The sequence below is a fragment of the Scomber scombrus genome, chromosome 7 (assembly GCF_963691925.1).
Source record: "Scomber scombrus chromosome 7, fScoSco1.1, whole genome shotgun sequence".
Classification (NCBI taxonomy): Eukaryota; Metazoa; Chordata; class Actinopteri; order Scombriformes; family Scombridae; genus Scomber; species Scomber scombrus.
This window is the reverse complement of record NC_084976.1, coordinates 29779599-29803636: the sequence shown is the minus strand read 5'-3', so window position 1 is coordinate 29803636 and position 24038 is coordinate 29779599. Positions and strand designations below refer to the sequence as shown.

Below are 24038 nucleotides of genomic sequence, written 5' to 3'. Positions count from 1 at the left end.
TGATGAAAATATTATCTCTTACTCGTGTAATTCATTTTGATAACTGTGCCTGTATATTCATGTAATTATATTGCACTGCTGATTAAAGACACTCATTACTGTCTAAAAAGTGTCAATTCAACTCATTTAATTTTGTTTTGCTTTGAGATGAATTAGTTAAAATACATTACTTTATTCTTCAGCTGTGCAATAAAACAACCTTCATTAAAGTCTAAACTCATCACATCTGAGCAAATATTCAAAGTGGCACCCTATCTCACCATTGTATGTATTGTATTTAATTGTTGGAATGCATGTTTTTGTCATGTTGTTTATTATACTGTATGTAAGAAAGGGGAAATAAACCTATTGGGTTTTTTGTGATTCCCCAATTACTTTAACAATTTTAAATCTGTATGTTTAAGATGATCAAATAATTTAAATCAGTCAATCAATCAATCAATCATCTCTAAAACAACATTAAGCTGACTACAGAAAATCAGCAGCTGAATCCACAACACCACCACTCTACTCAGGGTCAATCACAAAGTGAAATGAGCTCATTGTCAATGTGAGCTCAGTGGAGCATTGATACAGACTGACTCAAAGAAAATGATAGTATGTTCAGATATCATTAATGAGGTCCAAAAATAACCAATAATGATAATAGTAATAATATTACTGCTGATTGGCCAGCAGGGGGAGCTGCATCACTAGTTCTTTGTAAAAGTGTTTGTATTCTCATGTAAAGTACATTTATACAGACATGGACTCATTGAAACAATGCTTCATTCCAACTGAGTGGAAGTTAAATGCAATTGTCTCATGTATACCTGTATGTCTTTGGTATGTCATAGAATAAAGCAAATCAAATGTGAAAAGAGAGAAAGTTTAGCTTATTCTACATATATATTCATAAAATAGCCTGGACAGTTATGTTGGTACCCACAGAAAATATTCTAAATTACTGGATATTTTATTTCAAACTGTTTGTTATTCCATTCAGTGTCACATTCAGTGACTTCAAACTTGTAATCAGTCATTCAGCATGTTTAAAGGGAAAAAAGTAGTCACTGCTGGTGGGTATCATATTGTGTGCACCACACTGAACATGAACCAGAACAAAGGAAAGAGTTGTCTGAGGACATCAGAATGAAAATTATAGACTAACATGTTAAAGATAAAGGCTATAAGACCCTCTCTGAGCAGCTTGATGTTCCTGTTGCCAAAATCTTCTTAAAAAGTTTAAGGTCCATGACACATACCCAACCTTCCTGGACGTGGCAGGAGGAAGAGGAAAATCGACCCCAGACTGAACGGAATGAGGCAAACTGACTTTTAACCAGTTTTAGACAATATTTCACGACCTACGCTCACAGATATAGAAATGTTAACAGACTGTCTTTTACTCGTGTATTTTAAGTTGTTTTTAAGGTCTGTTTTTACACTGACGTCACCAGCCAGTTTTTTTCCCACGCTGTCAATTGGCATTTTTGAACGCTCTTAACAAGAAATCTTAGTGGTTTTACTGACTCTTTTATCTATTCATCTACTACTCCGTGACCATACAAATACAGTTTTGACTAACTGTTTTTACCCACTGCTCCGGTGTTACAAATCAACTGGTTTTCACGTTAACTGGTTACCTTTGTTTGTAAACGTTGGGCCTCTGTCACTGCGACTGCAGATGTTCCAGAAAACGTAGCTGACCTCGCGAATGCCTGAATGTACTTCCATATATATCTGATGATCTCTCGCTCCACCTGGTTAATCCAAGCATGATGCTTCATGTTGTGAAGTACAATTGTGGGATCCGAAATAGTGGTCACCATATTCTGTATTCATCTCCGAATAAAAATAAATAAATAAAAAGTCACCAGACACGGGATTTCATACCGAGTGTGTCACCAACTGCAAAACCACTACAGCGTAGTGTTCAACCATTACGCCACGCAATTACACACCCATCAGCTGTCACAAGGTGATATAACAACTGTTGAAGTAATGACGTATGCACAGCCACGACTTTCAAAACACCATGGCCAAAATAACTTGTGACCACTGTTATTGCAATGATAGCCACCGTACAGGTCCAGCTTGTTGCACCTCTGAAAAACATTTCACGATGATCAAAGATCACGTCTGTCACGTTTCCGTCCGTGTGTTGTAAATCATGTTGGAGTCCAGCGGATATCAATCAATCAGTCTTCATTTGTATAGCGCAAATTCACAACAAAGTCATCTCTAAACCGTACTTTTCAGGTTTAATTTAAAGAGACCCAACATTGCCACATGAGCAGCACTTGGCGACAATGGCAAGAAAAAACTCCCTTTTAACAGACCGCTCGGTCAAGTTCGTCTTAGCCCCGGCGGCTAAGCTAACATAAACAATGCCAGCCATACCCGGTGAGGATGATATACTACTAAGAAAAGCGAATAAGAAGATTGCTGACCTTAAGGAGGATGTCCGAAGGCTCTCCAATGAACCCAAAAACAAGGACCCACTGCTGTCCAGCTTCATGGAGACGGCATAAGGGAAGTCCAAACAGTTGGCATCGTAGTTCGGGTCATCCTGAACTGACGTTTTGGTCCGTGGTCGCAAGCGGGATAGGCATCAATAAAAACATTCACTAACAGTACATTTAAATAAAATAATAATAATAATTTTCAACTGTATTAATATAATAAAAAAAAGAAATATTGTAATCTGCCATTAGCATTTAACAGTCTTCATTAATCCATTGCTTTCAACCAGATGTAAATAATAACCGTTAATTAATTGACGGGCCCTTTGGGTTGTTAAGGCACCGTCTCCTGGCAACCGTTGCGCCCACTTCCTGTTTTTCTCATAAAGCCTTCAAAATAAAATATCCAAAACAAAATGGCACAGGAAGTGGATAAAAGAACTAATAGAAAAATAAGCCGAACATAAAATGACACTAATTTTCAGACTCAGACTCAAAAACAGCATCAAAAATTTGAACAGGGGGGCGGGCTGAGTGAAAATGGAGCAAAATCAAGCACAGTTGGGGCATTGTGTGAAAATTTTGAAGGATTTTCTAAACCGGGCAAAAATTGAAAAAAACCACAGGGCGGGTAGTGTCGAAAAAGTCAAAAATGGGGAAGGGTGTCCCAAACCTTGCCAAAAGGGGCCAGGGGGGCGGGCTAAGTGAGAAAGGTGCAAAATCAAGCACAGCTGGGGCGTTATGTGAAAATTGTGAAGGATTTTCCAAAGTGGGCAAAAATGGAAAAAAAACTATGACCATCAGGTGATGATGACTGATGCAGATTTATTTCATTTTGAGTCATAGAGTAATACTCAAAATACTCACTAGTGCAATAGAGTGTTAATTCATGGCTGAAAATAGTCCCCAACAAATGCATTATTTATGCAAATTGAGTTATGTTTTTAAAAGTTGTATATCTTTAGTGGGAAATAGGAACAGAAAGGCTTAAAACCACAGACAGTGTAGTCTCATGAGCTCACATTGTTGAGATTTGGGGTCATCTCTTATATTATGCAACATATATGTGGTTTCCTCACTGATTCTCAACATGGACACTTTTCATATAATATACTGGTTTTTATCCATGAACTGGCTTCATGTTTAAGATTTCACTGAATTAGAAATAAGAAAGTGTCAGATTCCATGTTGCGTGACAGTATCTTGACAGTATCTTTTTTGGCATTATTATATACAAGGTGGAAAGCATCACTCATAGTGAAAAACACATAATTAGTACCAACAGAGCCTTTTAGCCTGTTTTGCTCATTGATTTGGTTTTAGATATTTGTATGGTTTGGTGTCACTACTCAAAAGGCTCTGATAAACCCACAGTACACTTCAGAGAGAAAAGACAGGAGCACACTGATTGATATGCAGCCTTTAATAATGCAAGCAGAATAATGTTTCAACATTACTGACAGAATCAAAGAAGGACAAAGGCATAAGGCAAACACACATATGATAGGTGTACATCTGTTATCGGGTCGAAGGTTGAACATGAATTCAAACACATTGAATAATAGATGATAAGGTGGGAATTGCCAGAGTCAATGTCCAAATGCCAAACCCAAAGATTAAAAACAGAAAAAAAAATAATTATATGAAATCAAGAACTAAAGATATGTTTTGCAGATAACATAACATCATGAATTGGAGGAAGTATGACAAATTCAGCTCTTCATTCAGCATCTTGTAGCTGTAGAACAGATATTTTTTCTCAGGAGTCATGGACACCAAACTAGAGCTAAAAGGAGATTTAATAATGGATTCACATTCATCCTGCAAACAGATACATGACTCCAAATGAATGCTAATGTTTTTTTTTGTTGACAGGATGTGTAAATGGGCAACTGTTTGCTAACATATTAGCCATAACACATGTATTCAACTAGATGATGATGTCAGGATTGTGTTTTTCAGCATTGTTTTATTTTTTGGGAATTATTCTGCCCCCTAGTGATCAAACATTCATTAATGCAGCTTTACTGTCATCTAACTATAATTTGTTGTCTCTAATGATGTCAATGTCATAAGTCAAACATAAGATATGATTTCTACCAGAATCTTTAAAAGAGTATCAGCTAAATACCGGCTATGTAAATTGCCATCATAACTCATTTTGAATCTCGTCAGATCTAATCCAATACGGAGCCATACACCTCCACCTCACACAGGGTCAGAAACTCTTTTCTTCCAGGGATGACTATGTTAACATAGCGACCGTCCATCCCGTTACACTGGAACGTTTGGGTAAAACCTGCAGGGATGCGTGTGATCACAGCACACCTAGGAGAAAAATAAATTACACTGTTAACTTATTGAATGATCAGTTCAATACATGGATACACATTTTTGGTCTTAAAGGTAAATATAAATATAAGTTACTGCTAACAAACCTAAAAAAAAAAAAAGTGCATTAATGAAAGTTACTGCTAACAAATGTAACAATCAATATCCATTAATAAAAAACTTTTAGTCATTGTATTATTTTAATGAATGGACTGTAAACTACCGAGGATTGTTGTTGCCATTGTTTGCAAGAGAATCTCCAATGCGGATCTCAGCTCCATCGAGTCGTTGTTCTTGTGTATCTCTGTTGGTTATCTTAACAGAAAACACTTTGTGGGTTTTCTGCAGGTCCAGTCGCCACCAGGGACTGAAGTCGTTGTTTGTGTGAGTGCAGGAGGCCTGTCCTACGTTGCTGGCACGATTCCCATCTACAGCATTATATGCCAATTTAAATAAATACATTGATGATTGTGTGGCTTTTCCTTGGAGTGCCAGGTTCTCTCCTGTGTAAAAGGACACATTTGCAAACATCAGCACTGATACCTAGTTTTCCTTTCTATCTGCAGAACAAAGTGGCCCCAGTTTGTGGATGTCTTGAACTTAACAGTCACAACTATTTGTACATTGTTGTCTTTTCCAATAGTGAGAAACAGCAGTGGAGAGTTTATAATAATAATCGTGCAGGTGCATGTTGCACAACTTGAAAGACGCACCAGCAGTTGACAGAACAAAATGTGCCAGATTTTAAGTTGTGTATCACAACCAAATCTGTTTAATTTTCTTATTATTATTCAACACATTTGCAATTTTGTTCAGCAACAATCCAGAATCCCAAGAACTTTGAGAAGTTGTTTCTTCATATAATTTCTAAATTTTCATCTCATATGAATATTTTACTGCTGAGTGTATGTTCTCATTTACACCCGGTATTAACATGTGTTTTGAGTCTGGTTATATTATCTGAACAATGACATTTAATTAATGGGGTTTTGCTTTCATACCTGGTATTAAAATGTGTTCTGGTTTTCTCACTTGTGCCGTATTATGATTACATTTAAATTTGCAAATTAGCTAGGCATATCTGTCAGACTTGTGCCTGCATGATAGCTGATAACAAGATGAGCCAAAAATCTCCAAATGTTAACTTACTGATCCGATCACATTCTAATCACAATGTGATTCTCAGTTCATTTACACACTGCTTTAAAATGCATTTTCCTTTTCCAGATACACCTGGCATTTTTAAGGGTCACTAAGCTATTCCTGTCATCTAAAGCAAGCTCTGTAAAGGCTTTCTGCCAGATCCACCTAGAAAATAAAGAGCTGATCACAAGGCAGGAACAGATGACAAAACAAGAACACGTTTTAAAAACAGGTGTAAATGCAAAAACCAACTGATTGGATGTCATTATCCAGATAATGTATCTAGATCCTTAACAAACGTTAATACCAGGTGTAAATGGAGTCTCAGTTCAAATAGATACCAGACTGCTAAGCATAGATGCATTTGCAGCAGGAAGTGAATGAGGTGCCAGCATCACCTAGTAAATCAAATTTGTGTGGCTTCATTCTCACCAGTTGGAGCACGGTATCCGTAGATTTCCACTTCACAGAGTGTGAGGACCCTTCGTGAACCAGGTAAAACCACAGTCACATAACGTCCCTCCACATGTTTTGTAACAGTTACTGTGTAAGATCTGCCTGCTGGGATACTGGGAATTACAGCAACCCTAAAAAGAGAGAGAGAGGAAACGGTGCATGAATGCTTTTCATATCTGAATTACTTTGAATATTATTTTACGTATTTTTAAAAAATCAGCCATTCAATTCAATTCAATGTAAGATTGTAGTGACCATTTGTCCAAAAAAAACAAATTCAACTTTAAACCAAACATAATCAAAAGGCCACTGATGCACCATGGGGATGTGGTTTAATGCAGGCAAAAGAAGATGAATATCCATTCCAATCTTGCATTTTGTTTGGATTCATTGTAACGAAATAAAACAAACAAAAGAACAAAGAAAAGCCATGGCTGCTGTCTCTCTAGCACTGGTAAAAAAAACATAGGCCCACCCAGGTTCATGCTGGTCCTCAATGTGCCTACCTCCTCAAATAACCTACTACCCAAAAGTGCCCACAGTGTTTAACCAGTTACCAGAAATAAACTAAAAAAACAACTACACAAATCTAAGTAAGCTAAACAAATAACTAATAAACAAAAATATTATCAAAAATCAAATCTAAATAAAGCAAACACTTAAGTTAATCAAACAAACAAAGTTACTCATAATTAGAAAATTAAATGTATAACTAAAGCTAAACTTAACAAAATAAACAAATAGCTCCAACAAAGATTGTTAATCTTTTTAGTTACAAATTAAATATAGTTCATCTGTCTTAATATTTCTGCTGCCTGCATTAATGAGCAACATGTTGTCCAGCTAAACAACAAACAACTGATAGAAAAGGCTATCACATTTTAATTTTAAGACAGTGTTTTAGTGAGGCTATTATTTCAGGGGTTAAAGAATAATTACATTAGGTTTATAGTTATGTATAGGAGGTATACATTTCTAGAGCAAATCAATATAAATAACATAAGTTAATAAAAGTTACTAGCTCAAAGTTAATTGGGATAAAAAAAACTCAGGGCCCTATCTACAAATATTCAGGGTAGAAGGGCTACATCAGTATCTGGATGGTTTACAATGTCTGCTGAATGATTTTCAGTCAGAAGTCCTGTATTTAATGGGTAATTAGTGTATGTTTACTTACACTGGGTTTGCAGCACCATTGTCTTGTAAAGAGTTTCCAATATGAATCTCAGCCCCATTGATCCTTTCTGCACAGCAGTCTTTTCTGTTGGTGATGACGACAGAAGTGACCACATAGGACTCCAGCAGGTCCACCCTCCACCAGGGATTGGTCTGTTCAACAGTGTGGGTGCATGAACCAGCTCTGTAAAAAGATTCACGATTTCCATCAATGGCGTTGGAAGCAGCCCCAAAAGCACGTCCAGGCGCTCCCTCCCAGCGGTGTGACTGAGTTGCTTTTCCACGCAAGGCCACATTTTCTGTAAAAGAAACACACAATTTCCCCCCAAAGTTTAATATTGATTATCACTGTGCAGGAATTCATATCACACCTGAAAACCTCTCTGTGCCCATCCTGTGGTCTGTATTAGTCTGATCTGTTTTTTTTTGTTTTCAGCCATGTTGGGGTTAGTTGGTTCAGACTGGTGCTGTAATTCTGCAGATTATCTTGAGATCGTTACAACAAAAAATAAGGTCCTGCAGGCAGTGGTGACATGTTGTGAACACAATAATTACTTATCTTCATCTTTAAGTTGATGTTGAGAACTTGTTAGCAAACAGTTGCTTTTGTCCACATCCAGCAGTTACAGATCAACATTATCAATCAATTTGAGTTTTGTTTCTGTCCACCTTGTATAAGGCCAATATTCACTCTTTTTAATCTGTTATATCTGACTCTGTAGCTGCTAAATGCTCCACTATGTTCACCAGCTAGTCTCTAACTGTGTCTCTTTGTAGTTTGGTGCTGAGCAGGTAGTGTGCAGAGGATTTTTAGAGCTTTTGCACAACCAGGCTATTAAAGCTGAGAGTAAACACAAACAGAGAAGTTGCAGCTGGATGGATGAACAATGAGCTGAAATTTGATGTACAGCTGAGTGGAGCAGCACAGTCGTAACAACGTGTCACATTGTTAGAAATATTGATTATAGTAGCATTAAGATTAAATAAATGTCCATTTAGGGATTTTATTTTAATACACTTTTTTTTCAATTATACGTAATGTTTTATAACACAGATATCACAGACAGAGACAAATTATACTTACGATATGTGTACGCCGAGCACGTCCCCACGAAGAGCAGCAACAGCAGAATTGAACCGTGATACATTGTTCTGGTTGAGAGCAATTAATGATAGAGTTACACTAAAGAAACTTACATTGTTATCATTACAAATGTACAGAATGTCACCTGTTCAACAATTTAATGCTTTGTTACAGATGTTGCAAAGTGCATAAAAATAAAATGACGTTTCAGAAACGAATCACTGATGGATATTTAGTAATTATATCTAGCTGACAATTTGCATGAAAATGAAATAATCTTCCACATTTTGTATTTGAGAGCATGGCTATTCAGCTACAACCACATACCTTGACATGCAAACTAAACTCAGATGAAGATGAAGGGCTTCTTCTTGTGCTGTACTGATGAATATAATTTGATGTGGAGCACAAAGGGGTATTTATGTGAAAGTCTTATCAGGGCATGTGCTGTTTACTGATGATGTGCAACAGTCTGATATTTAGATAAGATTAAGTTCAGCTACTAGGTGGTGCAGGGACGGGCAACTGTAGATGGTGTCGTAAAATATAGAAGTTGACAGCTGTACTTCCATTGATTATGTTTGATATTTTGTGTCAATATTGAATGTTAAATACTGCAACAAATTTTACAGTTTCTAGGAATCTGTTGTAGTGTGTTCATAAAAACAGGACACGGGACAACATATAACACTATATAGGAGCTCATGGAGACATTTTTAGGTGTATGAAATAATTGAACTCTTAGCCAAAGCCCGTGACCGATTTAGACTTCAGCTGCTTGCTTATCCAACAGCTGGATAAGCATGAGACAGGTACGGTAGGTGAGTAGGTGGGTGTGGGAACAAAGTGACAGGGAGAGGTGCGTATGGGGAGTTTCATGAAAATTCAGAGGCCTGGAGAGTGTGTGAGAGTGGCTGAAGGCCGGGACAGAGGCAGGATGGGAAAAAGGCACGGACGCAGCTGCTGTGACATCAGCAGCCTATTGGGAGGTTTCCTTCATCTAATTAGATATTTGGGTCCAATTATGAGAATTAGATCACCTTTTGCTCTATGCTGACTGGATTGTGAATTGTCGTTGGGCAAGATACTGAACCCCAAATTGTTCTAAGCATGAATATGTGTGTGAATGAATACATTCTCCTGATGAGCAGGGTGGCACTTTGAATGGCAGCACATGAAATCAATGAACCCCAAATTGCTCATAGTGGCGGCCTCTGCCATCAGTGTATGAATATGTGTGAATCAGTGAATGTGGTTTATAGTGTAAAAGTGATTCGACTGGTGAGAAGACTAGAAAGGGAAAGTGCAGTCCATTTACCATTTACATCAGTGACACTGGCCTGCCGACCTCCACTGATAGTGTTTACAGAACACAGGTGATGGGTACACATGTAATGCATTCTGGTTGACGTCCCTCTTTAGTGCGACAGACTTTCTCTCAGTTTTATCTTGACATAGTCCACCAGTTTTGAAAATGATAGCATATTCCTACTACTATTCCTACAATATGCGGCTCTCTTCTTCTTCTTTTTAAATATATTTTAATGCTACACCTGAACTGCCCATGTGTGTACATGTGATATGTTAATAAACTTGTCTAACAGGATCCAGGATCAGGTTTAGTGGTTGAATGCAAAGACACAAAGCAACATTGACAATCTGGCAGAGGACAATAATAAAGGGGCAGGTACTGTATGTGTACACAATGGAGTTATCAGGAAAATGAAAAGCTTGTGTGCTGGCAGGTGACCAGCAGGTGACCATCAGGTGATGAGTATTGCTGATACAGAGTTACTAGGCAAGGAATGAGAAAGAAATGCAATATTACATATTGTATATTATATTTAATTTTACATTTGAAAAGTGGAAAAGTCCTGGTTGGCCTGCCAGGTTCATCAACCAAAAAGTCAGACAAAGTGACACTAACAGCCAACAGCAGGGGGCGCTTATATGATCATTTGTTTGACATGTGAAAGAAAAACTAACAAAGATGAGTGAATCCTTAGCTACAGTAGCCTAATAATGGCAAGCAGAAAATGTAAGGTGGATGGGAACAGTTAAAAGAAAAGAAAGCCAAGTCTCTCCAGACTGATATATCAAAAGTAACTGCTAGCAGCAGCAGTAATATAGTGGGTCAAAGCACTGAATCGCCCAGAAAAGGGTTGTGGATCAGGTAGAAGTTGAACCTGATGAACATCCACAGGCAGGCTGGTCATGATGAGGGACAGCAGAGGTACTGGTAAGTGGCAGGGACACAAAACCGTATGCTGCATTTGCTCAGGTTGCCATTGACCTCTCTCTCATAATCAGCTTTTATCAACTGGGTATGCATAATATGATGATGAACAAAACCACAATGTTTAGTGCTGTTAAAGTGTTAAATGTTGCTGTTAAGCTATTATTAGAAAAATGAAAAAATCGTGAGGTGACTGCGATTTCATGTAGAGGTCACTTCTGCATCCATTGGTATCACTCTTGACTTGCCAGCAAGTGGGGGAAGGGGCTAAATAAAGTTCCACATTTGACCAAAGGTCCTCCATCTGAGTGTTGTTTGTTTCTTTGTCATTTGCATGGTGGGCTATGAGCAGCCTCACATAGATTACAAGGAGGAAATTGATAGTAGTTAATCATGGCAGAATTGTGCAATTAATTAGTTAATTGTTTTACGATGTTATTTGCTACAAATACCTTGATTGGTATAATATTGGCATAATATACAGTATGGTATGTTATTGCGAGGAGATAACAGGACAGTCCTGTTAGTGACTGTTTGTATGTGGCCAGGTGGTGGGCCTATTAGGGAGTTATATATATATGGAATTAAAAGACATAATGAAACAGGATTGTAAAATGTTTCATAATGTTTAGATTTCAATCTTTGTGTGACACTGAGTCAAACTTTGTGCTGAATATGATTAGATGTTCAGATTTTGAATGTAGACTGATGAACTCACATTGATAAGATTTGGTGTAGTTTCTTATATTATGCATCATATATGTGGTTTCCTCACTGATTCTCAACATACTTTTTTATACACTTTTCATATAATATACTGGTTTTTAATCCCTAGTCTGGCAAGTCTACTAGTTAACTAAATTAGAAAGAAGAAAAGTGCCAGTTGTTTGTCAGTAACCAAAGAACATATTGGCATTATTATGTGCAATGTGGAAAGCATCTCTCATGGTGAACACATAATAAGTGCCAACAGAGCCTTTTGGCCTGTTTTGCCTCTTGTTTTGGTTTTAGATATTTGTATGGTTTGGTGTCACAACTCAACAGGCTTTGATAAACCCACAGTACACTTCAGATAGAAAAGACAGGATCACACTGATTGATATGCAGCCTTTGATAATGCAAGCAGATTAATGTTTCAACATTATTGACAGAATCAAAGAAGGACGAAGGCATAAGGCAAACCTTTAGGGGTGCAACGGTACAGTAACCCACGGTACGGTCCCTACCTTGGTTTTTGGGCCACAGTTTCAGTTCGGTTTCGGTATCTGTTTTGTGCGTAAAGAGAACAACTTTTTTTCTCCCAAAATGATTTCTTTATTTTGCTTGTCAGCAAAAACTGTATTTCACAGTAAACAAATTCCAGTATCATGAAATGTGTACGGCAGGGCACAACATAACGTGGTTGAGCATTTTCATTAGGTGACGAAACCCCACATCTTCGACCACAGAAAAGGGCTGCAAATCTTTAGCAATAAATGCTCCCAATGCACGGGTTATTTTGTTCAAAAGCATCTTGAATAGACAGTTGTTGTTTCGCTGGTGTTACCTTTTAGAGTCACTCGACTGTCCTGTGTTCAGGATGATTTCGTGGGAGATGCTTGGTCATATTGCTTGTGTTTCCTTTTAAGTATGGGAAATGTTTCAAGCAACATTAGTAGACAGTAAAACTTCCGTCAGCAGTTTTCACTCCCTCGACGTTGTATACAACGGCGGAACCGAAATTGTTGATGTGGCAGGTACAGCCAAATACGATTTGGCTAAAGCAGACAGTGTGGGGAATCTTGTTGTGTTATCCTTCCACCATTTAAGGGGGTCACTGTCCCTTGGGATAGGGTTTTCCCCAAAATACAACAGCATCGCCATCATGCTTTTATGATAAGCCATCTCCATTTTACACAGCTGACAAACGACATAATGGCCTCCTTTTACGGAAAAATAGTCCCATACCTTTGAATTACGAGTTCGTTTTTTACATTGATCAGAGTCAACTGACTCACTGGTGTTGCTGCTGCCGCTACCGCTACTCGCTGCCGCCATTTTTTTTCAAACGACGCATCGACGCACAGTTTTTGCGTCGACAGTTTTTTGCGTCTACATATTTTGCGTCGCCCCAGCCCTAATCAGCACTGATACCTAGTTTTCCTTATCTACAGAAAAAAGTGGCTCAAGTTTGTGGATGTCTTGTGACGGCCTCATGGCCTCTGACCTGGGTTGATTGGTTGTCTGGGATTTGGGGAGTGGCTCATCAGGAGAGATGGTTAGCACCTGGATTTGTGTGGATGCCTCTTTTATAAATAGAGCATCTGGGCATTTACTCTCTCTCTCCTGTTTGAGTTGCTGGGTTTGTTTTGAGCCTTGGTTATTTATATTCTTGTTTCATTTTACATTTATACACATTCACACACACCCATACATTACAAACATTACTGATGAACTGACATACATAGTTATTTTAGTTTAATTCAATAAATGTATGTTTTCTAGTTTAAAGTCATGTGTGGTCTCCATCTTTTGTCCTACCTCTGAGCCAGGTTGTGACAAAATGGGGGCTCGTCACATTGGATTTTGGTAGTATTTTGTGTTGATTTTGGATGGAGTATTGCACATGGCTGTGGTGTTTTGTTGGTTTGGGGGAGCTTTATTCTAATCCGTTTTTTTTCCTCTTTCTTTTGGGGCTCATCATTTTGAAGTGAACAAGTTGTGGTATGGCAATATTTTAATTGGTGTTCTCCTCGGTTAGGCATAGCAGCAGGCTCTAATAGAGGGTCTGTTGCATGGTGTCTGTAGTGTGGCGGGGAAGGTGGTTAGAGCGGTTGTCTCAGGATCACGTCCAGGGTTTGTTGGGGGGTCGCTGTTTTATGCAGTTGCTCTCCACGGCCACTGGGTTACAGTGAATAAATACCTGCCACCGGTACCTGTCCGAAGACTAGGGATGAGTTTTAGTTAGATAGAGGATTTTACTAGTCAGTTTAGTATGGGGAGGCACCAGTTCTTGTTTGCCATTTGTTGTGTCGCATGTTCTGTTTGCGTTTACATCATTTTGATTGTCTAGGTTTCTAGATCTGGTTGGTTATGGCTAACATTGTGGAGGAGTTTCTTCAGTATCCCTCTGAGGAATTGCTGGAGCAGTGTACCAAGGAGCAGCTGATTAAGGTTGCCCAGCATTTCTCTGTTGCAGTGGAGCCCAAACGCACAAAGGACAACCTGAAGAATATCATCAAGGCTAACTTGCAGGAAGGTGGTGTGCTGATGGACGGAGGGGGTGAGACTGATATAAGTATGTCTAAACGTGGCTTAACATTTGAACAGCAGAAAGAATTACTGCTTTTGAAATTGGATCATGAAAAAGAACAGGAAAAAATGAAATATAAAAAGGAACAGATGAAATTGGATTTGGAACTACAAAAATTGGCATTAGTTAGGGAAGGAAAAATGTCTGCATCTGCTTTAAATAGGCAAACTACTGGTTCGCATTTTGATGTTGCCAGTAATTTGAGATTGATGCCAAAATTTAATGAGAATGATGTAGACACCTTCTTCTGTCTGTTTGAACGTGTTGCCGATTCCAGATCTTGGCCTGATGAGGAACGAACCTTAATGTTGCAGTGTGTCTTTACAGGTAACGCTCAAGAAGCCTATGCTGCGCTATCTTCAGAGGACTGTAAAGATTACAGTGTAGTAAAGTCATCTGTTTTGAAGGCTTATGAGTTGGTTCCTGAGTTCTATCGTCAGCGCTTCAGGAACTGGCGAAAGACTGGTACACAAACACATGTGGAGTTTGCACGGGATTTGGTCACGCATTTCAATCGCTGGTGCTCTTCATCTGGGGTAAACACATTTGAGAAATTGTCTGATTTAGTAGTTTTAGAACAAGTTAAACAATCTGTGCCTGATTACATTGCCACCTATATTAATGAGCACAAAGTCACCTGTCCTAAGGAGGCTGCAGTGCTGGCCGATGAATACGCATTAACACACAAGCGTATCTTTGGTGAGCGAGGTAGCAAGGAAAAATATCAGAAAACAGATTATTTTTCCCCAAAATTGGATCAACCACCTAGTGGGAAAAGTGATCCAAATGTGTGTAATTATTGCCATCAAAAAGGTCATTGGAAGAATGAATGTCCTTTGTTAAAAGAGAGAATGAATGCAGCACATGTGAAGTCTGCTGGTTTGGCTACGACTATCCATACTCCCAATTTTGGAGGTGACCAAAAAATGGTAGCTCCATTTCAAATGGAGGTTAAACAGATAGAATCTTCTGAAATTGATGCGGGTTATGCCCCGTTCATGTCTGATGGGTTTGTCATGCTAATTGGAGGTGATTTAAAGGTTCCAGTCAAAATACTGAGGGACTCAGGAGCTTTACGTACATTTGTGAGGGAAGCAATATTGCCCTTTTCTCCACGTACAGATACAGGGGGCTGTATTCCGGTCAGAGGGATGGGCTTGACACCTTTTTTTGTGTCTGTACATAAAATGTTCTTGTCATGTGATCTGGTACAGGGGGAGGCTGAGGTTGGTGTTCGCCCTGAGTTGCCAGTGGAAGGTGTTGACATCATTCTGGGAAATGACCTGGCAGGAAGTAGGGTATGGTCAGACGATGTAGAATTTGATAGTCTACAGCTACCCGATGTGTCAATCCCACCAAATACCATAGGGGTTGCATCCTTGTCATTTCCAGAAGTCCCTGAAACTGAGCAAGCAGCTTGTACTGTGGAAACAAAGGGATTTAGTGAATCAGAGCCAGCAGTTATTTCAGTCTGTGCTGTGACTCGTTTAATGACTGCTGCACTGACTGATAGGAGAGAAAAATGTGATGTAAAGAAATTTGCATTGTCATTGCCACCTGATCTTTGTGTTTCTCGTTCAGAGCTGGTGAAAAGACAAAAAGCAGATTGGGAGGAGGGTTTGCCATGGCTCTTGTTGGCAGCGAGAGAGGTTGTCCAAGAGAGTACAGGATTTAGTCCTAATGAGCTTGGTTTTGCTCATACTGTCCGTGGTCCCTTGTCTGTGGTGTATGATCAGTGGAAGTCGACTGATCCTCCGCAGAATTTGATTACCTATGTTAATGGGTTTAGGCAGAGACTATATGAGACTTGGGGTGGGGGACGTATTGGTAGGTGATGGGACAGTATATGAAATTTAATTTTTTGATTTTTCGTTGCAGGGTCGGAGGTGGGGTGTGGTTCTTGTGGAGGGGGATGTGACGGCCTCATGGCCTCTGACCTGGGTTGATTGGTTGTCTGGGATTTGGGGAGTGGCTCATCAGGAGAGATGGTTAGCACCTGGATTTGTGTGGATGCCTCTTTTATAAATAGAGCATCTGGGCATTTACTCTCTCTCTCCTGTTTGAGTTGCTGGGTTTGTTTTGAGCCTTGGTTATTTATATTCTTGTTTCATTTTACATGTATACACATTCACACACACCCATACATTACAAACATTACTGATGAACTGACATACATAGTTATTTTAGTTTAATTCAATAAATGTATGTTTTCTAGTTTAAAGTCATGTGTGGTCTCCATCTTTTGTCCTACCTCTGAGCCAGGTTGTGACAGTCTTGAACTTAACAGTCTCAACTATTTGTACATTGTTGTCCTTTCCAGTAGTGAGAAAAAGATGCACCAGCAGTTGACAGAACAAAATGTGCCAGATTTTAAGTTGTGTATCACAACCAAATCTGTTTAATTATCTTATTATAATTCAACACATTTGCAATTTTTTCAGCAACAATCCAGAATCCCAAGAACTTTGAGAAGTTGTTTTTTCATATAATTTGTGTTCATCTCATATGAATATTTTACTGCTGAGTCTATGTTCCAATTTACACCCGGTATTAACATGTGCTTTGAGTCTGGTTATATTATCTGAACAATGACATTCAATATAGTCCACCAGTTTATGCAATAATAGCATATTCCTACTGAATACTGTAAGTGACCTAGTTTTATAAATGATCATTACAGCACTAAAATTCCTCTTTAAGTACTCCTCATTAATCATCTTGCCCTTTCACCTTAACCTGTCCTGAATAGTGTTTTTCTTTTTTAATATGTTATTACTGCACCTCAATTCCCCTTGTTTATAAATGTAATATGTTCATAAACTTGCCTAACCTTGCCATACAGGATCCAGGATCCAGGATCAGGTTTACTGGTTGAATGCAACGACACAAAGCAACATTGGCAATCTGGCAGAGGACAATAATAAAGGGCCAGGTATGTGTACATAATGGAGTTATCAGGAAAATTAAAGGCTTGTGTGCTGGCAGGTAACCAGATACAGAGTTACTGGAGAGATCACTGGGAAAGATGGGAAGGCCTGGAGACATCTGGTGGTCAGGTGATGAATGGCAAGGAGTGAAAAAGAAATACTACATTACTTATTGTATATTATATGTATTTTATTTAACATTGATTACAACATTTACACATAAAAAAAATTGCTGAATTGGCTTCCTTATAACCATTTTATACTTTTAAATGAATTTATAAATAAAAATAAATAAATATAATAAAAGATGAATAAATAAAATTAATGAATTGCATAACCTTTGAATTATTGTATGAGAGTTAGAATTGCTGTTATTTACGTGTAGAATTATGAATATTAGTTGAGATCATCTCATATTGCCTTCAGCTGAGAGGTGTAATTGTTTGGGAAGGCAACAGAATAGCAGTCACCTGGTCATGGCTGCAGGGAATCAGTCTGTCAGTGTCGGACGGGTTGAGGCTGTGGTTCATTGCCAATTTTGACTGTTTGTTTTGATATCTTTTGAGTTTAATATGAATTATGGAAAATGTGTTGTCTCCTGACAGTTAATTTATTTATTAAATTATTGCCTGTGTGTCATCTAGGCAGTGGCCACAAGGTGATGCTAGACGTCCACCATCACTTCACCATCAATTCTGGAGAGCAAAGGTCTGGGAAGATAGAGAGCAAGGAAACAAAATTAAAAAGGAGTAGAAAAAAAAACTTTCCAAAAGCAGGACATTTGGAAGAATAAGAAAAGTCTTCAGGGTTGATGAAATTCTCTTCCAAAATGGCAAAGAGGTGGTTTGTGTGAGAACACAATGTAGGAGTGATATTTATCTGCAGTATTTATCCTTCATGCATCACTTCACTCCTTCCACATGTCATAATCAAACCGACCAATCAGCTTGAATGTGCTCTTTTTATGGTAGGAGGAGGGTGTGACTTTATTTGTCAAGCTCACTGAGCAAGAAAGACCTGGGTTAATATGGCTACTTTTTTGAATAAACTAATAATCAGAAACTAATCAAATGACAATCATTTTTATGTTTTTAACTTATGTTTGGGGTAATTTCTTATATTATGCAACATATATGTGGTTTCCTCACTGATTCTCAACATGGCGACTTTTCATATAATATACTGTTTTTTATCCCTAAACTAGCTTCATGTTTACGATTTCACTGAATTAGAAATAAGAAAGTGCCAGATTTCATGTTGCGTGACAGTATCTTTTTTGGCATTATTATATACAATGTGGGAAGCATCACTCATAGTGAAAAACACATAATTAGTGTCAACAGAGCCTTTTAGCCTGTTTTGCTCGTTGTTTTGTTTTTAGATATTTGTATGGTTTAGTCTCACTACTCAAAAGGCTCTGATAAACCCACAGTACACTTCAGAGAGAAAAGACAGGAGCACACTGATTGATATGCAGCCTTTAATAATGCAAGCAGATTAATGTTTCAACATTACTGACAGAATCAAATAAGGACAAAGGCATAAGGCAAACACACATATGTAGTCAACTTATGATAGGTGTACACATCTTATTGATAAGGTGGGAATTGCCAGAGCCAATGTCCAGGTGCCAAACCCAAAGATTAAAAACAGAAAAACAAGACTTATGTGAAATCAAGAACAAAAGATACATTTTGTAGATGACATTACATCATGAATTGGAGGAAGTATGACTAATTCAGCTCTTCATCCAGCATCTAGTAGCTGTAGAACAGATATTTTTTCTCAGGAGTCATGGACACCAAACTAGAGCTAAAAGGTGACTTAATAATGGATTCACATTCATCCTGCAGGCAGATACATGACTCCAAATGAATGCTAATGTTTTTTTTTGTTGACAGGATGTGTAAATGGGCAACTGTTTGCTAACATATTAGCCATAACAAATTTATTTCACTAGATGATGATGTTGGGGTTGTGTTTGTCAGCATGTTTTTGGAATTATTTTGCCCCCTAGTGGTCAAACATTTATTAATGCAGTTTTACTGTGACCTAACCATATGTTGTCTCTAATGATGTCAATGTCATGAAACTTAAGATATGATTTCCACCAGAATCTATAAAAGAGCATCAGCTAAATACCGGCTATGTAAATTGCTATTGTTATACATTTTGAATCTCGTCAGATCTAATCCAATACAGAGCCATACACCTCCACCTCACACATGTGCAGATACTCATTTCTTCCAGGAATGACTATGTTAACGTAGCGACCGTCCATCCCGTTACACTGGAACGTTTGGGTAAAACGTGCAGGGATGTGTGTGATCACAGCACACCTAGGAGAAAAATAAATTACAATGTTAACTTACTGATTGATCATTTCAAAACATTTTTGGTTTTAAAGTTAAACATAAATGTAAGTTACTGCTAACAAACCTAAAAACAAATGTCCATTAATAACCAACTCTTAGTCATAGCATTATTTTAATCAATAGGCTGTAAACTACCGGGGGTTGTTGTTGCCATTGTTTCGAGCAGAATCTCCAATGCGGATCTCAGCTCCATTGAGTCGTTGTGGGTGAATATCCCGGTTGGTTATCTTAACAGAAAACACTTTGTGGGTTTTCTGCAGGTCCAGTCGCCACCAGGGACTGAAGTCGTTGTTTGTGTGACTGCAGGAGGCCTTACTCCAGCTGCTGGCACGATTCCCATCTATAGCATTATATGCCATGCCAATTGAATGCAATGATGATTGTGTGGCTTTTCCTTGGAGTGCCAGGTTCACTCCTGTACAAAATGACACATTTGCAAACATCAGCACTGATACCTAGTTTTCCTTTCTATCTGCAGAACAAAGTGGCCCCAGTTTGTGGATGTCTTGAACTTAACAGTCACAGATATCTGTATACATTGTTGTCCTTCCCTTTGGTGGGAAAATACAGTGAAATATGGGGAGTTGTATCATTTTGCAGGTGCATGTTGCAGAACTTGAAAGATGCACCAGCAGTTAGCGCCACAAAAAGTGCAGAGTTTAAGCTATGTATCAGAATCTAATCTGTTTATTTTTGTTATTATTCAACACATTTGCAATTATTTCAGGAACTGCCCAGAATCCGAAGAACATTTGAGTTGTTTCTTCATATAATTCATCATTTCTTATCTCGTATGAATATTTTAAAAGATGTTCATTGTTTTTTCTAAATAAACCAGCTGACCAGGTATTGCAGAGTCTCACTATGGTCCCATTTACACCTGGTATTGATATGTTTTCTGAATCTGGATACATTATCTGATGTATTCTTGTTTTCTCACTTGTGCCCATATTATGATTACATTTTAATTAGCAAATTAACTATCTGGCAGCTTGGTGCCTAGATGAGAGCTCATCACAATACGAACTGAAAGCCTCAAAATGCTCTCACCAGTTGGAGCACGGTACCCGTAGACTTCCACTTCACAGAGTGTGAGGAGCCTTCCCGAACCAGGTAAAACCACAGTCACATAACGTCCCTCCACATGTTTTGTAACAGTTACTGTGTAAGATCTGCCTAATGGGATACTGGGAATTACAGCAACACTGAAAAATAGAGAGGAAACGGTGCATGAATGCATTAATATCTGAGAGGTTATTGAAAGTTATAACAACAAAACAAAGCAAAGTTCAGTCATTCAATTACTTCAATAAGATAATAAATCATTTTGTTGTAAATTAATTATAGTTCATGTGTCTTGGTATTTCTGTTGCCTGCATTACTGAGCAACATGTTGTCCAGCTAAATAACAAACAGCTAATGACAGAAAAGGCTCTCACAGGTACGATGGGAGATTTATTGTTCTAACTGATTCTTACATTTGGTTTGACCTCACACACATAGACAATCTGCATGGGTGTGTCCAGTTACACTGTCTGTTACAGGAAATGAATGGACACACATGAATCAAAGAGAAATGATAACCCCCACACACATACACGTATATATGTATTTTTCAGGCAGAGTTCCTGTATTTAATGAGTAATTACTGTATGTTTACTTACACTGGGTTTGCAGCACCATTGTCTTGTAAAGAGTTTCCAATATGAATCTCAGCCCCATTGATCCTTTCTGCACAGCAGTCTCCTCTGTTGGTGATGACGACAGAAGTGACCACGTAGGACTCAAGCAGGTCCACCCTCCACCAGGGGTTGGTCTGTTCAACAGTGTGGGTGCATGAACCGGCAGAATATTTTGAGTCACGGTTTCCATCAATGGCGTTGGAAGCGGATCCAAATATATTCCCCAAACGATCTGACTGTGTCGCTTTTCCACGCAAAGCCACGTTTTCTGTAAGAAAAACCACACATTTTCTCCCTAAAGTTTAATATTGATTATCATTGTGCAGGAATTTATATCACAGAGGGACATTTGGTCCAGACTGGTGCTGTAATCCTTCAGATTATCTTGAGATCGTTACAAAAAGAAATAAGGTCCTGCAGGCAGTGGCAAGTTTTTTAACACAATAATAACCATTTTTCAGTTGATGTGGAGAACTTGTTAGCAAACAGTGGCTTTTGTCCACATCCAGCAGTTACAGATCAACATTATCAATCATTTGGAGTCCTAACAACTTGTCACATTGTTAGAAATATTGATTATAGTGGCATTAAGATTAAAGAAATGTATCAGCCAGTAAGTATTCTAATTGTTACTTTCTGTCCATAGCATAAACATTCATTTAGTAAAAAAAATCACTGTTTTTAAAAAATGTTGCCAAAAGATTTTTGTCGACAAAGTCATATCTTCTTCAAATTAAATATGTAATGCATATAAAAGTAGTATTCTGAAACATTTATTATCTTTCACTGCATTATATAAATAACTAAATATAACATATTCTTTTTTATTTATTTTATAGATAAAACTAACCATCTGTAAGTATATAGTGCATGTAACCATTTCTCTACAAAAATAAACTTGCTTGAGGTGTAATAACCTTTTTTTGTTTTGTTTATTTGTTGTTGTTTTTTTTTGGATTTAAAGCTTTAGATAAGAGAGCACAGTGTTATTAACACCGTTTGTAATCAAATGGACAGAACACTGTTAAGTCGCATTAATCTTTAATATCACTCCACAGTGTTTTTATCACTTACACAACTACTTATCCATTCTGGGCAGTGTTTTTTTTTCTTTTCACATATATACTTTTTAATGTTTTTATACTCACGATACGTGTAAGCCGAGCAAGTCCCCACAAAGAGCAGCAACAGCAGAACTGAAACTTGCTTCATTGTTCTGGTTGAGAAAGATTAATGATAGAATTACACTAACAAACTTTACATTGTTTTCATTATTAATGTATACAGTTTATCCTTGACCAACAATGTAATGCATTGTTCCAGAAGTTGGATATCCAAAATGCATAAAAATAAAATCACTTTCTAAAATAAATCACTGATGGATATTAAGTAATTATATCGATCTGACAACTTACCGTAAAATGAAATATTTGAGAGCATGGCAAACAAGCTACAACCACATACCTTGACATCCAAAATAAAGTCAGAGGAGGATGAAGAGCCACTGCTTGAGCTGTGCTGATCAATATGATTTGATGTTGAGCACAAAGGGGTATTTATGTGAACATCTTATCAGGGCATGTGCTGTTTATTGATGATATGTAACAGTCTGATATTTAAATAAGACTAAGTTCAGCTATTAGGTGGTGCAGGTCCGGGCAACTGTAAAAGGTGTTGTAAAATAGAAGTTGACAGCTGTACTTCCACTGATTATGTTTGATGTTTTGTATCAATAAATATGAAATACTGCATCAAATTTTACAGTTCTTAGACAGCTGTTGTACTGCGCTCTTAAAAACATACAGCCATAAAAACAGGGCTCAGGACAACATATAACACAATATAGCAGCTCATGGATACATTTTTAGGTGTATGAAACAAATTAGTGCTTAGCCAAAGCCTGTGACCCATGTAGACTGCAAACAGCTGGATGAGCATGAGACAGGTAAGTGAGTAGGTGGGTGTTGGAGTGAGGTGACTCTGTGAAAGGTGTGAATGGAGAGTTTTATCTCAGTTTTATCATATGATATTAGAATAATAGCATATTACTACTAAATACTGTAAGTGACCTGGTTTTATTAATGATCATTACAGCACTACAATTCCTCTTTAAGTATTCCTCATTAATCATCTTGCCCTATCCCCGTTTTTCTTTTTTAATATTTTAATGATGCGCCTGAATTGTCCATTGTCCATTGCCCATTAATGTGATATGAATAAACTTGCCAAACAGGATCCAGGATCCAGGATCCAGGATGATGTTTAGTGATTGAATGCAAAGACACACAGCAACATTGCCAATCTGGCAGAGGACAATAATAAATGTGCAGGTGTGTGTACATAATGGATTTCTCAGGAAAATGAAAAGCTGTTGGTGATGACTGTTGCAGATACAGAGTTACCGGAGAGGTCACTGGGAAGGATGGGAAGGTCTGGAGGCCTCTGGTGGTCAGGTGATGAATTGCAAGGAATGAGAAAAAAAATACTATATTACTTATTGTATATTATATGTATTTTATATTACATTGATTACACTATTTACACATTAAAAAAAATGGCTAAATTGTCTTCATTATAGCCATTTTTAATTTTAAATAAATATATAAATGAAAATAAATAAATAAAATAAACAATAAATAAATTAAATTAATGGATAGCAGTCACCTGGTCATGGCTGCAGGGAAGGGCTGTGGTTCAATGCCAATTTTGACTTCTTGTTTTGATATCTTTTGAGTTTAATATGAATTATGGAAAATGTGTTGTTTTCTGACTGTTCATTTATTTTTTAAATTATTGCCTGTGTGTCATCTAGGCAGTGGCCACTAGGTGATGCTAGATGTCCACCATCACTCCTACCCTCATGCAGCAGCCTGTCTGTTTGTAAGTGTGTGT

The 24038-nt window shown here is 37.9% G+C and overlaps 1 protein-coding gene across 1 annotated transcript; it reads right to left on the bottom strand.

The window, feature by feature from the left end:
* Positions 1 to 4568: 4568 nt before the first annotated feature.
* On the bottom strand, positions 4569 to 22575 carry LOC133983657 (fucolectin-4-like). Its single transcript, XM_062422813.1, has 6 exons — positions 22562 to 22575; positions 22295 to 22362; positions 7552 to 7849; positions 6351 to 6505; positions 4999 to 5278; positions 4569 to 4772 (listed from the first exon to the last, which is right to left on the bottom strand). The coding sequence occupies exons 2-6, from the start codon at positions 22356 to 22358 to the stop codon at positions 4622 to 4624; spliced, it is 948 nt and encodes a 315-aa protein (XP_062278797.1). The 5' UTR covers positions 22359 to 22362; positions 22562 to 22575; the 3' UTR covers positions 4569 to 4621.
* Between the last annotated feature and the right edge of the window lie 1463 nt (positions 22576 to 24038).